At 43.8% G+C, this 18,105-nt stretch overlaps 1 protein-coding gene across 3 annotated transcripts in view; it reads right to left on the bottom strand.

Annotated features, from left to right (window-relative positions):
- The window catches only part of PATJ (PATJ crumbs cell polarity complex component), a 309,336-nt gene that overhangs the window by 198,497 nt on the left and 92,734 nt on the right, over positions 1-18,105 (bottom strand). For all 3 annotated transcript variants that reach the window (XM_044749519.2, XM_044749521.2, XM_014854688.3), the window contains exons 21-25: positions 16,122-16,245; positions 11,754-11,928; positions 7,215-7,286; positions 5,723-5,900; positions 276-386 (exon numbers count right to left, since the gene is read on the bottom strand). In XM_044749519.2, coding sequence (XP_044605454.2) covers positions 276-386; positions 5,723-5,900; positions 7,215-7,286; positions 11,754-11,928; positions 16,122-16,245 — 660 coding nt within the window. The remainder of the gene's footprint in view (positions 1-275; positions 387-5,722; positions 5,901-7,214; positions 7,287-11,753; positions 11,929-16,121; positions 16,246-18,105) is intronic.

Here is an 18,105-nt window from a genome sequence, read left to right as displayed (position 1 = left end):
CAGGGACTCAGGAATGGAGAGCAGGTCTGCTTGACCCCACAGCCTGTGAGCTAAACCAATGCACACAGGAACTACTCAGATTTGACCAGGAGCTCAAAATCAGAGAAAAAAGGGGAAACTGAAGTTCATAACTAAATTTTTATGAAGCTAATGCTTTTTCTAGGCAATAGGAGAGTAACAGTGAAAATACGTGGAAAAGTACTTGGAGGTAAAAGCTTGGCCCACAGATATAGAGGATATTTTTAACCTTTTTGAAAACAGGAATAAAAGCTTACTCTTGGAGTGGGTGACAGGCTCTGCACAACGAACACCACTGGGTTTCCTGCATTCTGAATGGCCTCAACTGCTTCTCTGTGGGAGGCGTTCTGCAGATCTACTCCAGACACCTAAAGCACAGAAGGAATTTATTTCAATTAGAAAGCCGGAGATACTGTGGAGAGGTCAATTCAAAGGTCACGTGTATTATCTATGCACATATATGAGAACAGCCAGGGTCCAACGAGTCAGAACAAAGCCAGAAAACAGTAAGATTGGCCCATAAAAAGCTTTCTCTTTTAGGAAGGTATGTTTAAGGAAAATAATGCTTCACCTTCAAGAAAAGCAGGTAAGACAAAGATCTTAATAACAACAGCCCCGGCTAAATATAATTATCCAAAAGGCAGCTCAGTCAGTACCAGAACCTTAAGAAGCTTCTGAGCTTGTAATGTCACCTCTGCCCCTAATTGAGCACCTAATGCTGAGTGGGGGCAGGGAGTCACGGGGGGTCGCTCATGTGTCAAGCAAATTGCCCATTATCACAACTGAGCAGTTTAACATTTCTCAAATTATGTTAAAAAAAGAAGTATGGAAACATCCATAAGATCTTTTACTAAAAGTCTTCTGTGTTCAATAAATGTAAGTATAAACAGCTCCTACTATTCAAATCTCAGAGAACCTGACTTGTGAACACGCCCATTATCTCTAAGAGCATTCTGTATTCACCAAGCATACTTAACAGAACCAACTTCTCAAACTGATAACATAACAAAGCCTTGGTCAATGCTGGGGTGGCTTATGGTCAGTGCACAGCGACAATTTGTGAATACTATTTTGCCATAAAGGAACAAAAGAAATAGGAATGCAGGTGGAGAGGGATGCGGCATCAAGGCTGGTGTCTGTTTTTCAGATGGGAGATGTTACAGCAGTAATGATGTCGCGGAGAGGAAAATGGACGACAGAGAGAGAAGGGACAACTGGAGGAGCAAACCCTCAGATGGGGAAGAGGGAAGGACTTCGACCACACGGGTCAGAGACCGGCTTTAGGCAGAAGTTCGTTTGTTCCTACAGACACAGTCAGAACAAAGATCTGGTACACAGTGGGAGCAAGGGGCTTCTGTTTCATCAATGAAACAAGAAAAAGGACCATAAACTGCGATTAAGACTGAGGAAGAAGGTGCAGGGGGTTTGAAATAGTTACCTAGGGAAGTAGGAGGAGGCATTCCAGAACTGCAGGGCAGAAGCAGAGACCCACCTGAGGCGTGGTCACGAACTCAAAAGGAGACTAGAGAGCATGGCTGGTTATCTTCTCCAGTCGCGCCAGAGCCCTGACATAAGCAGAGCTGCATTTCACCAGGATGTGGTTCTCCCAGAGAAGGTCAGTGAAGGAAAGAGGCTCAGAGGAGTGGGGAGTGCATGCAAGGGAGTGACCAGTCACTGATGTGAGCAGAGTGCGGACAGAGGGCAGAGCAGCGGGGGCCCCATGGGAGGCAGCGGGAGCGTGTGGTGGGAGAGGGCTAAGGCAGGGCCTCTGCGGGAGACAGAGCGGAGTCAGGGAGGGGCCGCAGCCCATCGGGCAGAGTCCACCGGGCCGGGGTAAGAACCTCGGCCTTTATCCTAACAGACGTCACTGGAAATTTTAACGCTCCATAAGAGCTCTCTTCCCATCTGAGCTGAGGAAAGAGGTGCAGAACAGTAAATGAATAAAACATAGAAAAACTTTAAAGTGAAGCTTAAAAGCTGTCACAACAGTTTGACGAAGCTTCTTATGAAAAAACCTAATCCTCACAACATTCAACAAGAGAAGTAGAGGCCAGATGAGAAGGACTGCACGTTCCAGGAAGAATCGCCTTTGTCTCCCCAGTGCAGAACTCCACAGAGTGCACCGGGGACCACTGAGGTCCAGAAGTCAGGGAAAATGCACTTCCGTCACAGTACGATGGGAAAATAAATAGTCTTAGTGTTTCTCAGCTTTAAAATTACAACCCAAAGTGTGGCCAGAAGACCCATTTTAAAAAATTAAATTAAACGCTAACTTCATATTTAAAAAATTCTCCTTAATATGGACCTAAATCCTTCATGCAATTGTTTTAAGACAAAGAGAAATGATTGTTATGCTTTACTTAAAAACAGAACAAGTAATACTTTCCACAGGAATAAAGTAAACACATGACTCTACATATTAAAGCGTAATATTTCAAGTCTGCTGTGAGTTTGAAAAAATATAAATTATTACATCTGAGACAAAACAGTGGGTTCTTAACAGTAGACATGAAAGTGACGGTGTGGAAGCGAGAGAATGATTTCTATTCAACTGATGGCAGAAAAAGTTGAGGGGAAAAAAAACCCCTGAAATTTAAAAAAACAGAACCATGAACAATCTGATTAGAAAATGGGCAGAAGACACACACAAACTTCTCAGAGCAGAGGACCAGGCAGCCAGGAGAGTCCTTCCTCATCGGCCACGAGGGAAACAGACACTGAAATGACAGCGAGAGATGGCTGTGTGCCATCAGAACCGCTGAAAGGAAACGATGACAACACCAGATGCTGGTGGAGAAACTGGATCATCCGTACGCGGCTGGTGGGAGTGGAAAAGGGAGCAGACACTGAGGAAGAGAGTCCGACGGCGGCTTTCAAAGCTACAGTGGACTCAGCACAGCGCGGTCACTGCACTCCTGGGCTTTCACCCCGAGAAACGGACACAGACTTCACCAAGGAACTTGTGTGCAGATGTTTACAGGGCCTTCAATCTCAACAGCCAGGAGGTGGAAAGTGCACAGATGTCTTTCAGTGGCTGAACGGTTGGCTCCATGGAATACTACTCAGCCACAAAAAGGAGTGAACTGGTGCTAGACACAAATGAATGAACTTACACGCAATTACGCTGAATGAAAAAAGCCAATCTCGAAAAGACACATACTGCATAATTTGTGACAAATTATGTGTCACAGCGATGTGACAATTGTGAAATCACATAATTATAGACGTGGAGAAACAGATGACTGCCTGCCAGAGGTTAGGGCTGCGGGGAGGGAAGGCAGTGGCTGTAGAGAGGGGACACAGGAGCCGTGCGGGGACAACACAGCCCAGTGTCCTGATTGGGGTGCTGGGCGTGCAGGGTGCACAGATGACACTGGAGCTACACACACGCACACAGTGAGTGTGCGCACAACTGGAGAGACCTGAACGCGGGCTGTGCACTGCGCCCACGTGGGGATGTTGGCTTCGCTGTTGTGCTCTAGCTGTGCAAGAGGGGAACACGGGGAGCAGACGGAGGGCCACAGGACTCCGGGCATTTATTTGAGATTTCCTATCACTATAATTACTTCAAAATAGAAAGTTAAGGGCAAAAAGATAAAAGAAAATACAAAACACACATTTAAACTTAAGGTCAGATATATCAGTAACCAAAATAAAAACAATTAACGTCACTTATTTACTAGGTGAAGATTATCAATTTAGATTTTAAAAACCAAACTCCAATTATATGTTGCTACAAAAGTAAAACCAACTCAAATTCACAACTAAGGGTCAAAATGAAGAAATGGAAACAACCTGCCCTGGAAACGCTTAATAATGGAAACCACACGTGCCCCTGCGGCCAAAGCGACCCTAGCAGAGAACTCGCGCTCCCCTCCTCCTGGTCCCACCGCACCGGCGTCAGGACCATGCAGCTCCTCAGGGCATGGCTCCGTCCCCTCAGTCCTCCTCTCAGTCCTCTCTTGTCCACTCCACCCACCGGAGCAGCGCTGACCTCCTTCTGTTCCCCTCACACACCCAGGCAAGCCGGGCCTCAGACCTTTCACTCAGGTCTATCTGCCGGAGCCTCTTCCCCCTACAACCCCCGGCTGGCTCTCACTTCCTGCTTGTCCCAGTATCATCTTCCTTAACAAATCCATTAATTGCAACTGCCACCTTCACCACCCGTCTCCCTTATTCTCCTCCCTGTTACTTTTCTCCACAGCTACCCGCTACAATCTGCCACCTTCACCACCCGTCTTCCTCATTCTCCTCCCTGTTATTCTTCTCCACAGCTACCCGCTACAATCTGCCACCTTCACCACCCGTCTTCCTCATTCTCCTCCCTGTTACTTTTCTCCACAGCTACCCGCTACAATCTGCCACCTTCACCACCCGTCTTCCTCATTCTCCTCCCTGTTACTTTTCTCCACCGCTACCCGCTACAATCTGCCACCTTCACCACCCGTCTTCCTCATTCTCCTCCCTGTTACTTTTCTCCACGGCTACCCGCTACAATCTGCCACCTTCACCACCCGTCTTCCTCATTCTCCTCCCTGTTACTTTTCTCCACGGCTACCCGCTACAATCTGCCACCTTCACCACCCGTCTTCCTCATTCTCCTCCCTGTTACTTTTCTCCACGGCTACCTGCTACAATCTGCCACCTTCACCACCCGTCTTCCTCATTCTCCTCCCTGTTACTTTTCTCCACGGCTACCCGCTACAATCTGCCACCTTCACCACCCGTCTTCCTCATTCTCCTCCCTGTTACTTTTCTCCACAGCTACCCGCTACAATCTGACATTCTACATGTGACTATGTTGTGTATTGTCCTTCTCCCCCACTATCATGATTTTTGGTCATTTTCCTCATGGACACATCCCCAGTATGTTTAAAATGTTTGTCTTTTTTAAATTTCTTAAACACAAATATAATCTAAAACATGCATATACAGAGCAGTTTTATGCAATTCTTTGATTTAATCCTCACTATGAAGCAAAGGGTTTTAAATTCTCATTTCCATTTTATTTGGAAACTGAGAATAAGGTGGGCTTAATGATCTGTCCAAGAACAAACAGAAAATAAACAGGACAGTCTCGACTTCACCCCATGACCTCCAGAGCTCCTGTTCCTCTCTCGGAGCTAAAACACCACAGCTGACGTTTAGCATCATAAAGCACGAATCCCGAACAAGCAGATTCTGGACTGAAGATATTCAATATGGTGTCATCCAATAAGCCCAATGCAAGGAAATGCATCAGATTCGGACCTCAAGACATTCTCAGTGCCTTGACGGGCCCTTAGAACTCCTCTCGGCAAAGCCTACGGCATGTGAAGACGGATTCCCCCAGGCCCCAGTGGAGTCTTTGACTGCCAGGGTCCACTCTGGGAGGATGAGCACGGCTGTCCCACTGACACAAACTTAAAAACGTTAGAGCTTGTTAAGACCGGGAGAAGCACGAGGCCTGCCACGTCTCACTCTGTTAAATTGTGAAACCGCTTTTTTCAGTCAGCTGAGGCTTTTCGTTTTATCGTTTTATATGCGACCACCCCAACTCTAGAACCTCACAACATCTGCAAACAACACACAAACCAAGGCACCAAATAAAACACCCACTGCCCACACATACACCCCAACAACACAGAAAGGACTTCGGGCTAAATGATTATTTTACTGTTTTACAGCACGTTTCAAACAGAAACAGAATTTTAACATCATTTACCTCTAGTATTTTATCTCCAGTTTTAAGAGCATTTGTTTTTCCTGCTGGACTGTCTTCTAAAACTTGCTTGATAAATATCCCTTTAAGCTCCTCTCCATTCTTCAGGCGTTTTATCACAGTTTGTCCACCCACAATGCTAATACCAAGAGACACGTTGGGTTCTCTAAAAATCTCAACACTGTAAAAAGAAAAAACAAAATTCACTCATGAACGAGTTAATTTAATTTGTTGGACTGTCATTGTAAGTGTTCAATTTGTACCATATCCTTGTGACCCATTTTATATAAATATATTTTCTAAATATACTTTTATAAATGTTACAAAAATTGTACCTAGTTCAAAAATTATATTATCAAAAATTCACGACATATGTAAAAGTTTAAATTCTGAACAAGGCAGACTGCTAAGTCAGTAAATACAACTCTTAATATTAAGGGATTTAGCACGGCCTCACGTCCCACCTCCTACCACCACACTCGATCTGTTGCGAGTCCTCTTCATCTACAGCCATAACATCAGCGAAGAATCGATTAAGGAAACAATAAATGAGTGAAAAATCAAGAAAGTCACACACATCATTTTGGCAAAAAGCACAGACTCAGAATGGAATGAATTTGCCACTGGGAGGCCGGCTGCCCACACTGCTTCCCCAGTCCGCTGGTCCGCCTGTGGTTCTCCAGGCGGAGGGAAGACTTTATCTGCTCCTAATGCTGGAAGGTTTTCTTTTCTTCCTTCCTCCACATTGTTTTAAAAAAGAAAGTATGGAACGAAAATTGCCCCTCAAAATATGAAGAACTTTGCTTGAACTGCACAGATGTGGCCAATAATTAACTCAAATTAAAAAAGTAGCTCACAAAACAGCTCCCAAGAGTTTTTAAGACAAAACTCAGGAGTGTAAGAAAAACCCAGAGAATCTGGGTGGGCATGGTGGGATTAATCCTGCATGAAGAACACAGGGAGCAGAGCAAGGAGGACTCTCACAATCTTAATGAAGTGCAGCCTGGTCAGTACTTAAAGCTACGAGAGGATCCAAGGTGAGGGGCCTAGCACATTCTGTCAGCTCCAACAAGGCACAAACTGGACTAAGGCAGGGGAGGAAGCGAGAGAGAAGCTGACACACCACAGAAGCCTCAACCACTGCTGCTGACGACAAGAAAAGCAGCTTTCCTGCATTCCGCGCAGCCTGGTCTGCTCTGCTTGGTGACGCAGTGATAATCAGATTTAGCCCGCCAGTGACTGTCCTAGATGGATGTTTGCAAATTGCTTTCTCCGGAAAGAGTGTGAGACAGATTTTCCTAATATCGGGTATAGTCATTTTGCTGGCTAAAAATCTCTGGATAAGACACAATGAAACTAAAAGTTGGGCCAGCCTACATGTGAATTACGACAATTTCTCCTTCATTAGAGAATGACTGAATGTCGCTACTAAATTGAAGCAAAGAGCAACTGATTTGTTCCCCTAATGAGAATGCCAGCGATGTCGCAAACATACGTTCTCGGTGGACCCCAGTGGCTGAAGTTTGGAGTCTCCTCTCCTTCACCTTCTTCTCTCTCAGGTAACTCACTGAGGAGGGAGAGAGGGAAAGTTCACACGCAACATGTAAGACACACTCCTGTTACCAAAAGATCTTGGCAAGTTCTGAAATGGCACAATCTATATGTAGACAGTTCTTAATTTTTAAGCCTTAAAAATGTTTACATCAATGGTTCACTGTCCATACAAAGCAAAAATATATTGCTTTAACATTCAACTCAGCATATATCCAGCACCAGAAAACCAGAGAATTATTATAAACAATTTTATGGGTAACACTCTAGATGCTATTTTTATGTTGCTAAAATCTGTTTGATTTGCACAATTTCACATTTGCTTTTCCATCAACATATAAAATATTATAAAATACATTCCTTAAAACTTAGTAATAATTGACCAGAGGAGAGAACAGCCAGTATAAACCAACATAAACAGCTGACATGGCTAAACAGTCAGCAAACACGGCCCCTCTTTCTAGACTGTTCTTTCACTCTAACCCTGTCATTTGTATCCCTTGAATACTTGCGTAGTTTCAAAGCACTTTTCAGTTTACAGAGAGATTCTCTTCTGTTATCCATTCTATCCTCCCACCTGCCACCAGACGCTTTCACCCACCAAGTTCTGTTAGTGTGTGGAACCGCTTAACTGGACAACAGAAAATGCTGAATTACAGAGGGGTTAGTTAGAAAAGGAGTACTGTCTAACAGGGCAGAGACATTACCGTATGTTCTCCAGAAGAGGAGTCAGGAGTTCTAAGCTCCAGTCTCACCTGCACCATGAGATAGGTGTGTGAATGGACCACCAAAGAAATGCCGCCTCTGATACTGTAAACTGTAGCATTCTGTACAAAAGAGTGTGCACCACCCCTAACATTTCGTTCTCACCAACCCCTGGGCAGTGAGCACGGCAGGTCACACAGGAGGAGCCGGGGCCCAGAGAAGGCTCAGACATACCCACAACCTCCTCACAGTCTCCAGATCTTTGTTTCAGCACTAAGTTTCAACGTTTCATTGTCTCTGAACTCTCAGATAAGTCCTGTAAAAACCAGCAACACTTACGCTACTTGCCACTCTACAGACCTTCTAGGATAGCCTGGTCTAAGGCTGAGTGAAGGGGAGAAACTGAGAGGATCTAGACAATCCAAGAACCAGTTAAGAAATTGGGACGACTAGCGATCAGTAACGTCTCGCCCACTGCCAGACGGCTTCCTCGCCTTGGTCAGTCTATCTCAGGACGGACAGCAGCAGAGCACTCAGGGATGACAGCTGGCCTGGTTTTTCACCTAGTATCTTCTCTCCCCTTCTTCCTACCAACCTAACCCTTTATTCCAGGTGGCACTAGGCCCGGCTTTGAAAAAACACACTTTCTGGACTTCCTTTCAGCTAACGGTAACTGCGCCATAGTTCTGATCAGGGATATGGAAGCAAAAGTCCCTGGATGAGATTTCCAGGAAAACTCATTAAATGGAGAGAGAATCAGCAGGCAGGAGCCGTCTGCTCTGTGCCCTTCCCTTCCTCTTGCCTAGAAGACAGAGATGATAGGAGTAGTGATGCATCCATCTTAAAACCAGGAAGAAACCGTGAGGACTAAAGCAGGGCCTTAAGGACAGCAGAGCAGAAAGGAAGAAGGTGTTGAAACCCTGACAGACCACCTGCTTCAGGAGTGTTTATACAGAGAAAATTAACCCGTTTGCTTAAGCCACATTAAGTGGGGTTTCTGTCTCTGAGCAGCTGACTGCCATCTCTAAATAATACACCGTGATTCCACCAATTTAAGTGAAGTCTTCACTTTGTCGTATCACATTATTACTTTTGCACATGTGCATATGCGTTTATCGGCTAGGTGTAATTATAGCACGAACTGTCACACTTTGATTATCCTATGTAACAGTAACAAGGATTAAACGAGACGTGACTGGCATTTAACTGAGGCTCAACCAATATTCGTTTCCTTCATGATTTTTTTACTTGAATTTTTATCAAAATTTTCTTTACATATTATCATAATCTTCATCATTTTTTATTTAATAACATCTTAGCCCATGATCCTGATATAATTTAATTTATCTGTTATCCCAAATACGAGGCACTGAGACCATACCCTGTCTTTTGGAATATGGACATTACTGCAAGGAATATCTTCACGCTCTGCGGTGTTTTAGAATTCCCCTTTAAATAAATATTAACTGAAGTAAGACTGAAAACTAAAAACCAACCCAACACCGACACCTTCCTCCTCTACATCTTCCACTTTCCTGTACCCCAAATCATGACAGGTGTGATAATCAGACACGAATCTTCGGTTTTTGTCCCTGGTTCCTGACAGAGCTTCTAAAACCCTTGGAATTTCGCGAGGGATGGGGGTGACAGGAGCACCTTTCGTGATTCCTAACAAGCTCCTTTCAACCATACCTGAGTTTATGCTAATGAGGTGACCCTTGGTGGGCCCCTCGCTGCTTGGGGGGGGAGGGGGGCTGCTGCCAGAGGAACCAAACGTGGGATTAGAGCTAAACTTTCAGCCCCACCCCTACTCTCACCTCTGGGAAGGGGAGGGGCTGGAGACTGAGTCCAATCGCCAATGACCAATGATGTAACCAACCATGCGGAGGTGGTGGAGCCCCCATAAAAACCCCTAAACAACAGGGTTTGGCGAGCCTCCAGGCTGGAGAATGCATCAAGGTCTTGATGTACTGGCTGGGAGGGAGATGTGCCCAGAGAAGCCATGCAAGCTGTGCATCCCCCACGTTCCCTCCACACTTACCCTCTGCTTCTCTTCTATTTGGTTTTCCTGAGTTGCACCTTTATAATAAACCAGTAACAGTAGGTGAAGCGCTTTCCTAGTGTTGAGCGCCGTCCTAGCGAACGACTGAACTTGAGGGAGGGGCCGTGGGAACTCCCACCTTACAGCTGGCCGGTCAGAAGTGCAGTGGGCAGCCTGGGGTTTGTGACTGGCATCAGAAGTCAGAGCAGTCTTGTGGGACTGAGCCCTCACCCTGTGGGGTCTGCACTAAATCCGAGTAGCTAGTGTCGGAACTGAACTGATTTGCAGGCCACCCAGCTATTTAGTGTCTAGAGAACTGGATGTGGGGTGGAGTGAAAAACTCATGCATTTAGTGTCAGAAGTGTCGTGAGCAAAAACAGTTTATAACAGGCATTAAGAAAAAATATATGTATCTTTATTATGGTACATGTACACTATCATTATAGGAATTCTTCAATTTAAAAAAGCCTAGAATAGAATGGAAACCAAGCTTTAACATTAGTATGGGCTATTCGGTTTTCTATTTAAGAAAATGAAAACCCCAAATTTCTTAAACTGCTGACTCTCACATACAACTTAAGAGAAGGGGAGAAAAAAACCACTGTCTAGAATATGGAAATTTTAATTTTTCTCTGATAAAAGTGTGTAACAAAAGGATTATTATGTTGGAAGAAACTCACTGACTTTTTCAAAGCATACTATCTTTCTTCAGGAAGTTGGCATACACACATTTTATTCAGATTACTTCATACTCATAGAGAGATAAAACTTGCAAAAGCTTATCCAGACAGTGTGATCAGTTTTGGAAATAGAGTCACGGGAGATGAGCAACTGCACAATTTAATGAAGTCACTTTACATTGGTGAATGCATACACCTTTCAACTCAAATAAAATTTAACTGAGAAAGTAAAATACTTCTACTGCACACATTAAGATGTAAATGTGCACAAACGTATTTAAAACCTTAACGAGATTTCTAACCTCAGATTTTATAATTTGCACTGTGATTAAACATGGTCAATAGCTCAGTCAGTTAGAATCTCAAATCTGCAGGGCTCCACTTTTGGACCTAGCCTCCTCTTATTATTTGAGCTTCTCCTGGATGGCCATTCTAACCCAGAAGTTTCTCTTACACTTGATCTTGCCCCCAATTACCCACGTCAGGAGAGCCCTCAACATTAACCCCAGGATCATGTATCCAACTGACTCCACTTCACTGTTTTCCTGTGGATGCCTCAACCCTCAACATGTTCCAAGCTGAATGCATCGTTTTCCTTTCCAACCTGGTCATGCTCCTATATTTCTGTGTCAAAGAATGAATGGTCCGACTATCCATCTAGCTTCCCAGTCCAGAAACCCAAGGCATCCCCAACTACTTCCTCTCACCCTCAACATGTTACCAGTCACCAATTCTGATAGATTCTCAAACTCAAATCCATCCCCTCCTTGTCTTCAAGTGCGTCTCTAAGGTGTTACAATAAACTCTTAACTAATCTCCCATTCTCTAAGCAAATACTCTGTGTAATCCATTTGGCACACAACTGCAAGAATACAAATTGTATATATGGTTCAATTTTAAGTATGTGAAATTCTCATAGCAACTGTCTAATATGGTGGATTTTATGCATAATATTTTCTGTATTTTCCAAACGTTCTGCCATAATCATGCCTTTTTTCTACAGAAGCAAAAAGAAAACTATTTTATAATGCGAAAGCAAAGATAAATAGTATCATACCATGTATCAGTGGCATATCTAGAAGATAAGATTCCTGTGTATGCTGAGGCCTTGGAAACAACTCGGGTCCTGGGAAGTTGGTATAAAGGCAGATCTTCTTGCTCCCTTCTTTGAGCCACAGCAGGAAGTTCAACAAGCAAGCCAGGAGCCTGGACATCATCTGGAATCATCATGCCTAAAGAGCAAGCCAGACGACAGTGAACACAAGATGCTCTCATTTATCCTTCACCCGACCAACAAACAGCTACGGGCACCCACTGTGGGCAGGCCCCGTGCAGGTGGAAGACTGACTAACATTAAACCGAATGAGTAGGATATTTAGTACGTCAGATGGTGACAAGTACTGTGGAGAAAAATGAAGCAAGGAAGGGGGATAGGGTCTGCTCAGTAGAAGAGAGTACAACTTTAACTCACTGAAAAGATGACTTTTTAGCAACATGAATATTTACTGAAAAAATCCCCTTTATGATGGTATTATAATCTTACTACTAATTTTCCTTTATCAACCTAAACTGTCCCAATTACGGGCACTCCAACATTTCACTGATTTAAAAAATAATTCTACAGATTAACAAATAACCAAATAAAAACACTTAGATTTTTAAAGGAGCTTTGTTTATAAATTTCAGAATTCTTTTACATTTGTTATCTCATTTAATTCGCACATCAAACTATGAATTGGAGGGAAAAGCTGCTAACAACCATATTTTATAGATGAGGAAACTCAGGCTAAGGGATTTTGCCAATTAGAACGTGCAAATTTACCTGACGTGCCATCTGTGTCCTTTTCCCATTTATTGAAAAAAGAATAACGAGGGCAGAGCTGTGATAGAGTCCTGTGGCACGTGGTCAGGGACGGCACCCATGCTGGCAGAGTGCAGCCCATCAACCACTCTTAGATACACCCCAGCATCCATTATATCCAATCCATCACAAATTCCCAGCCAACCTTTCCTCATCATGTTATACAAATATGACAAATTATGTATCAAATGCCTTCCTTAAATCCATACATTCATAGCATAATTTGGAGATCTGGCTTATCAGAAAATTAGAAATGATCTACAGACTCTTCTAAAACTTTTCCTAGAAGCGTCACCTAAACTCTCCATTTCCCTATACTGAACAGATTTTCTAGTAAACTCACTAGTGCTCCTGCTTTTTATCTTGTCTAGAAACCCTGAGTCAGGATCTAATCGGCTGGTAACGCAGCGGGGCATCTGAAGAGGAGCGCGCATCACTGCGACGCTCAGGTGCATCCAGGGCGTCTCACCTGCCTTCCCCATCCCCCGGCCCCCTTCACTGCCACCCGCTGCGCCCTCATTCCTGTAGAGCAGCTGAGTCCACGTGACTGCCCCCGGCACGAGCTTTGCCTGTCTGCCTCCTCCCCACTGAGGAGGCACCTGGGGTGGGATCGAGATTCTGGCAGGAATGGCCTGAAACCAGAGTTTTAAGAACAGGAACCAGCTCTTTGCAGAGCCATTTCCATCCGAGTATGTTGGCAGCAGAAGCTTGTTACATTACAGTTGGGTCTCACAGGCTGCTGCGGTTTGTTAAAACTTGCCATTACCTGCTCCCACAAGGGCCACCAGGATCCTCGGCCCACTCCTCCTCCTGGACCCCTGGGGGTGCTCAGGCACCATTTCTCATCTCTCCAGAGCCTGACACTTCACAAGCTGCTCACCCAGGGGCCAGGGTGACAAACCAGGTCCTCAAGAGCCGTGTGGATGTGGGGCACCAGCCACAACAGGAGCACAAGGCTAGAAAAGCAGGGAATTTAGGAAAATGTTCCTGGATAAATGGAAGTCAATGCTTACAGGAGAGGAAAGGGGGAACTTTCAAAAGGTTTATAGTTCGTGAACAGCAAGAACAGAACAGTAAACAAAATAAAGACAAGAAAGATCCAAGCAAAAAGGAGCGTGGGTTGCTACACACTCAGCAACTGAAGGAAAAAAAAAAGACAGCAAGGAATTGATTAGCTGTTGAATGCCCACCGTGAGCAGCGTGCCACCTTCCCACTCAAACGTTTCATGAGCACCCACTTCAGCAACATCAGCAGGTACAAGGCTTGCCTTCCAGAAGCTCAGGTATAGCCCACAACAGGCATGCAAAGGAGGGTGCGCGCCTGACTCGGTGGACAACAGCAATTCACCAGGTCCCTGAGGGCTCACTCCAGGCAGGGGCGGGCAGAGACAGCGAAACAGAACCGCTTCCTGTCTGAAATCTCGTAACACGAGACGTACGACTGATTTGGAATTTATCTTCTATTCTGTGGTCATGAATGCTTTTCCTGTGAGGACGGGTCTGAGGTATACCCAGTTTAGGTTAATTCCCAAAGCTATAATTTCTAAAAATAAATTCCCAGGGCCTTGAAAAAGATTAGATTAAGGTAGAGATGGTAGAATCGTGGCCCCCTAAAGCGTACATCCATGCCACAGAACCTGTGAATATGACCCTATTTGGAAAAAAGGTCTTTGCAGAAGTAATTAAATTAAGGATCTTGAGATGAGACCATCCTGGATTACCCGAGTGGGCCCTAAATCCAATGACAGGTCCTTCTAAGAGACAGAGGAGAAGACACAGACAGGGAGAAGAGAAGGCTGTGGGAAGACGGAGGCAGAGACTGGAGTGATGCAGCCACAAGCCAAAGGGCGCGGGAGCCCCCAGCAGCTGGAAGAGGCAAGGAACGGATGCTTCCCCCAGAGTCTTCAGGGAGCAGAGCACCTTACCCAGGACTTTCGGCCTCCAGAACAGTGAGAGAATTAATTTCTGTCGTTTTACGCCACCAAGTGTGTAGCAGTTTGTTATAGGAGCCACAGGAAACTTGTTCAGGCAGCAGAAGGCAGAGGAAACAACTGGAGTCACCGAGATGACACACAGAGCAGGGGTCAGGGGCACTGGATCATCCCATGAGGAAAACATCCCCTTCCCTCTCTTCTTCCCAACTCCACTGCCCATCCCCACACATCTCATCTGCTCCTTCCAATCCCGACAGCATAACACAGTGAGTGGTCCTCATGGAGGGGCAACGTTGTCCCCAGGGGACATGTGGCCATGTCTGGAGAGACTCTGATTTTGACCGCGACTGGGAGTGGGGTTACGGCGTCTAGGGTTAGCGGGCGGGGGAGCTGCCAGCCATCCTGGCCTGCACAGGCCGGCCCTCCACGGCAAAGAAGGATCTGGTCCCAGCAGAGCTGGCACTGCTATGAAGCCTCCACAGTACGTTAATTCACTTATTCACGTATTTGTGCCGTAGATCTGCTCCAAGCATTTGGTAGTCAGAGGACTACAGAAATGCAGTGGATTAAAATACAGCAAGCTGGGAGAGTTTTGGTGAAAAAGTCCCATTTTTCTCCTAGTCACAATCAGTTAAACAACACAAAAAACTGGATAGACTCATCTAATCTTAGATATTCAAAATTAACAAACCTAAACAAAATTTTAAAAAATTTAACTATCTGTGCTTTATTTCAACCTGCAAGGAATTGACAAGTGTTAGCATCTCTCAGGTGCCTTTGATCTTTAACCATCAAGGATTCCATTCTTTAGATTTTACTTAACAGACTGCTGAATTCCTATAAAACTGCTACATAACTTCCCAGAGCCCTCTGTCCCTGTGTAACACATTACCACACCACACGAGAAGTGCCCAGAGAAAGACTTTTCCTCTAGGTAGAGTCATAACAGATGAAGGACAGCATAAATCTGGGACAATGGCTCCATAAATCTCAGGCCATGAAAGAATTAACAGTCTCACCGAGGGATCTCAATGTTATAACGGCATTCAATATTTCAGTCTTGGATGAAGAAAAATTATTTCTTAACGTCAACTTTTCAAAAATATATAAGAATCAATATCGGGGGGAGACAGGGAGTAGCACTATACTTTTAGGATTCTTTAATGGAAACTAAGTTATTAATGTACCAAAATTGACCATAATGTATGGCTATAAAAATGCTTCATAAATGTTTAAAATATGCCTATCTTTATTAATATTTAACAACCCCATTCAATGAGCTAACAGTACCACTTAATAGCATCAGACATTTTAATATATATTAGTAGAGGCTTATTTCAGACTCAATGCAAGGTGCTGGTCTTAGCTTGAATCCATACTGCTAATAAAAGGCAGAGCGAGGCAGAGAAAACGCAGGCCTCTCAGAGACCAGGATCTGAAAGCGCTGAGTTGAAACAGGAGCCACGTTATTCTTCCAGACATTTTGAAGCAGATTAATTAATCAGCAGATTTAAATTCAAAACATCATAATGAACAAAAGCGTGACAATAAAATTCATCATAAACAAAAATGAAACTGAAAGATTGCAAAATAATGTAACTTCTGTTTATGAGAAACAAAAACCACAAACCTAAATCCGAAGAGCTCTGTGGGAACGAACTGAGATTCTCCAGACCGCCAAACCTGCCTTGCTGACCGCTCCCTTCAGGTGAGGGCACGGAGGGTGAGGCATCGATGCCAAAATCTTCTTTCATCTCGAGAGGAAGAAAACAGAAATGCATTAGTACTTTATGATAAAATGGGGAACACGAAATGTTGTTCAAACCAGATAACAAAGGTGGTGGCAAACTGCCCCGCCCACAGGCCTCCTCCGGACGCGGTTTACAGTATGCTGAGCAGTAACTTAGTGTCGGCAAGAGCACAGGCAGGTAAAACCTGTTGTTTCCAAACAATGGATTCTTTTAAACAAAAAATTTGTTTTATAAACATTAAGGAGTGGATTTAAATAAGCATTCACCAAAGTAGAGGAGAAAAGATCTACCAAGCCAGGCAAGGTCAATGGTTGGTACACACTCCGTCCTGGACCGGGCTGGATCACAACTTGAGTAGCTTCACTGCCGATCCCAAAACGCCCGGTGGATTTTCACAGCTCTCTCCCTTGCTGTGACTTCACTAGTGCTCTGAGCTGCCCAAGCTAAAGCCTACAGACAAGCACAGTCAGCAACCTACCGCACTTTCCTCGTCTTCCTTTTATACACGTCTCTCGGTTTTCCAAAGTTACAATCTCCCAGAACGTACAGTTTTCACTGAAGTATTTTATTACGATATTTATAAAGCTTTTATAAGCAGAAAATTAAATGATGACATGATGGCCACCACAGGGATATACCTTAATTCATTTAGCATAACATATTCATCTAGAATAACTGTGTTATTCTTTATCATTGGAAATTTAGGTTGTTCAAAACAAAAATGTGAATTATATCTTTTACAATGGTCCATGTTCTTTCATTAAGTTATACTGGTCAACTTCAACGGTAAGAGAAGGACCTCTCAGAAACTGATGTACCAAATACTGCTAGAGCTTTCCAAATAGATTATGAATATAGCCAAGTATACAACCACATCAGATACCCAGTGGGGCCTCCAGAACATAGAATCAACTCTAATATTGAACAGGGTGACAAAGGACCATGACTATGTAGTTGCCTACAATAAGACAAGCACACAGGACTTCTTAGAGAAGGGAGGAAGGCAGAGATGGGAGGCACTGCGGACTAAGAAGAAATTTTACAGCAAGTTTTTGACTGTTTGGACATTTTTTAAAAAGTTAACAGCTATTATGTAACTGAAGAACAAGATAATTGATACCTGAATCTGAGATTTCAATACAGCAGGTATGAGAGGTTAAATTTTTAGAAAAATAAATTCATTTTTTTCTAAATAGAGAAGAAAATAAGAACATACAACTATTCTCTGAGATAAAGAATCTTCAGGTAAAAAGAATCAGATCTTTAAAAAATAGGCAAAGGACTTGAACACACATTTCTCCAAATAGTTAAAGATGGCCAAGAAGCACGAGAAAAGTTGCTCAACACAAATAATGAGGGAAATGCAAATCAAAACCACAATGAAGTATCACTTCACACCTATTTTTTAAAAAACAAAACAGAAGACAAATGTTGGTGAGCACGTGGAGAAAACTTGTACATTGCTGGTAGGAATGTAGGTGCAGCTACTGTGGAAAACAGTACGTAGGTTCCTCAAAAAATTAAACATAGAACTACCATATTATCCAGGAATTTTACTTCCGGTATCGACCCCCTAAACTTTTGGTATTTGTATACAAATGTTCATAACAAAGCCAAAGATGGAAACAACCCAGATGTCCATCAACAAGAATGGGTAAACAAAATGTGGTTCCACATATAAGCGAGTATTATTCAGCCTCAAAAAGGGAGAAAATTCTGACATGTGCTACAACATGGATGAACCTTGAATACATCATGCTAAGCGAAATAAGCCAATCACGAACGGACAAATATTGTATGATTCCACTTCTATGTGGTACCTAGAGTAGTCAAATTCTTAGAGGCAGAAAGCAGAATTGTGGC

The sequence above is a fragment of the Equus asinus genome, chromosome 16, assembly GCF_041296235.1.
Source record: "Equus asinus isolate D_3611 breed Donkey chromosome 16, EquAss-T2T_v2, whole genome shotgun sequence".
In the NCBI taxonomy this organism is placed as follows: domain Eukaryota; kingdom Metazoa; phylum Chordata; class Mammalia; order Perissodactyla; family Equidae; genus Equus; species Equus asinus.
Note: the sequence above shows the minus strand (reverse complement) of the source record. Positions and strands in the feature narration are given on the sequence as shown.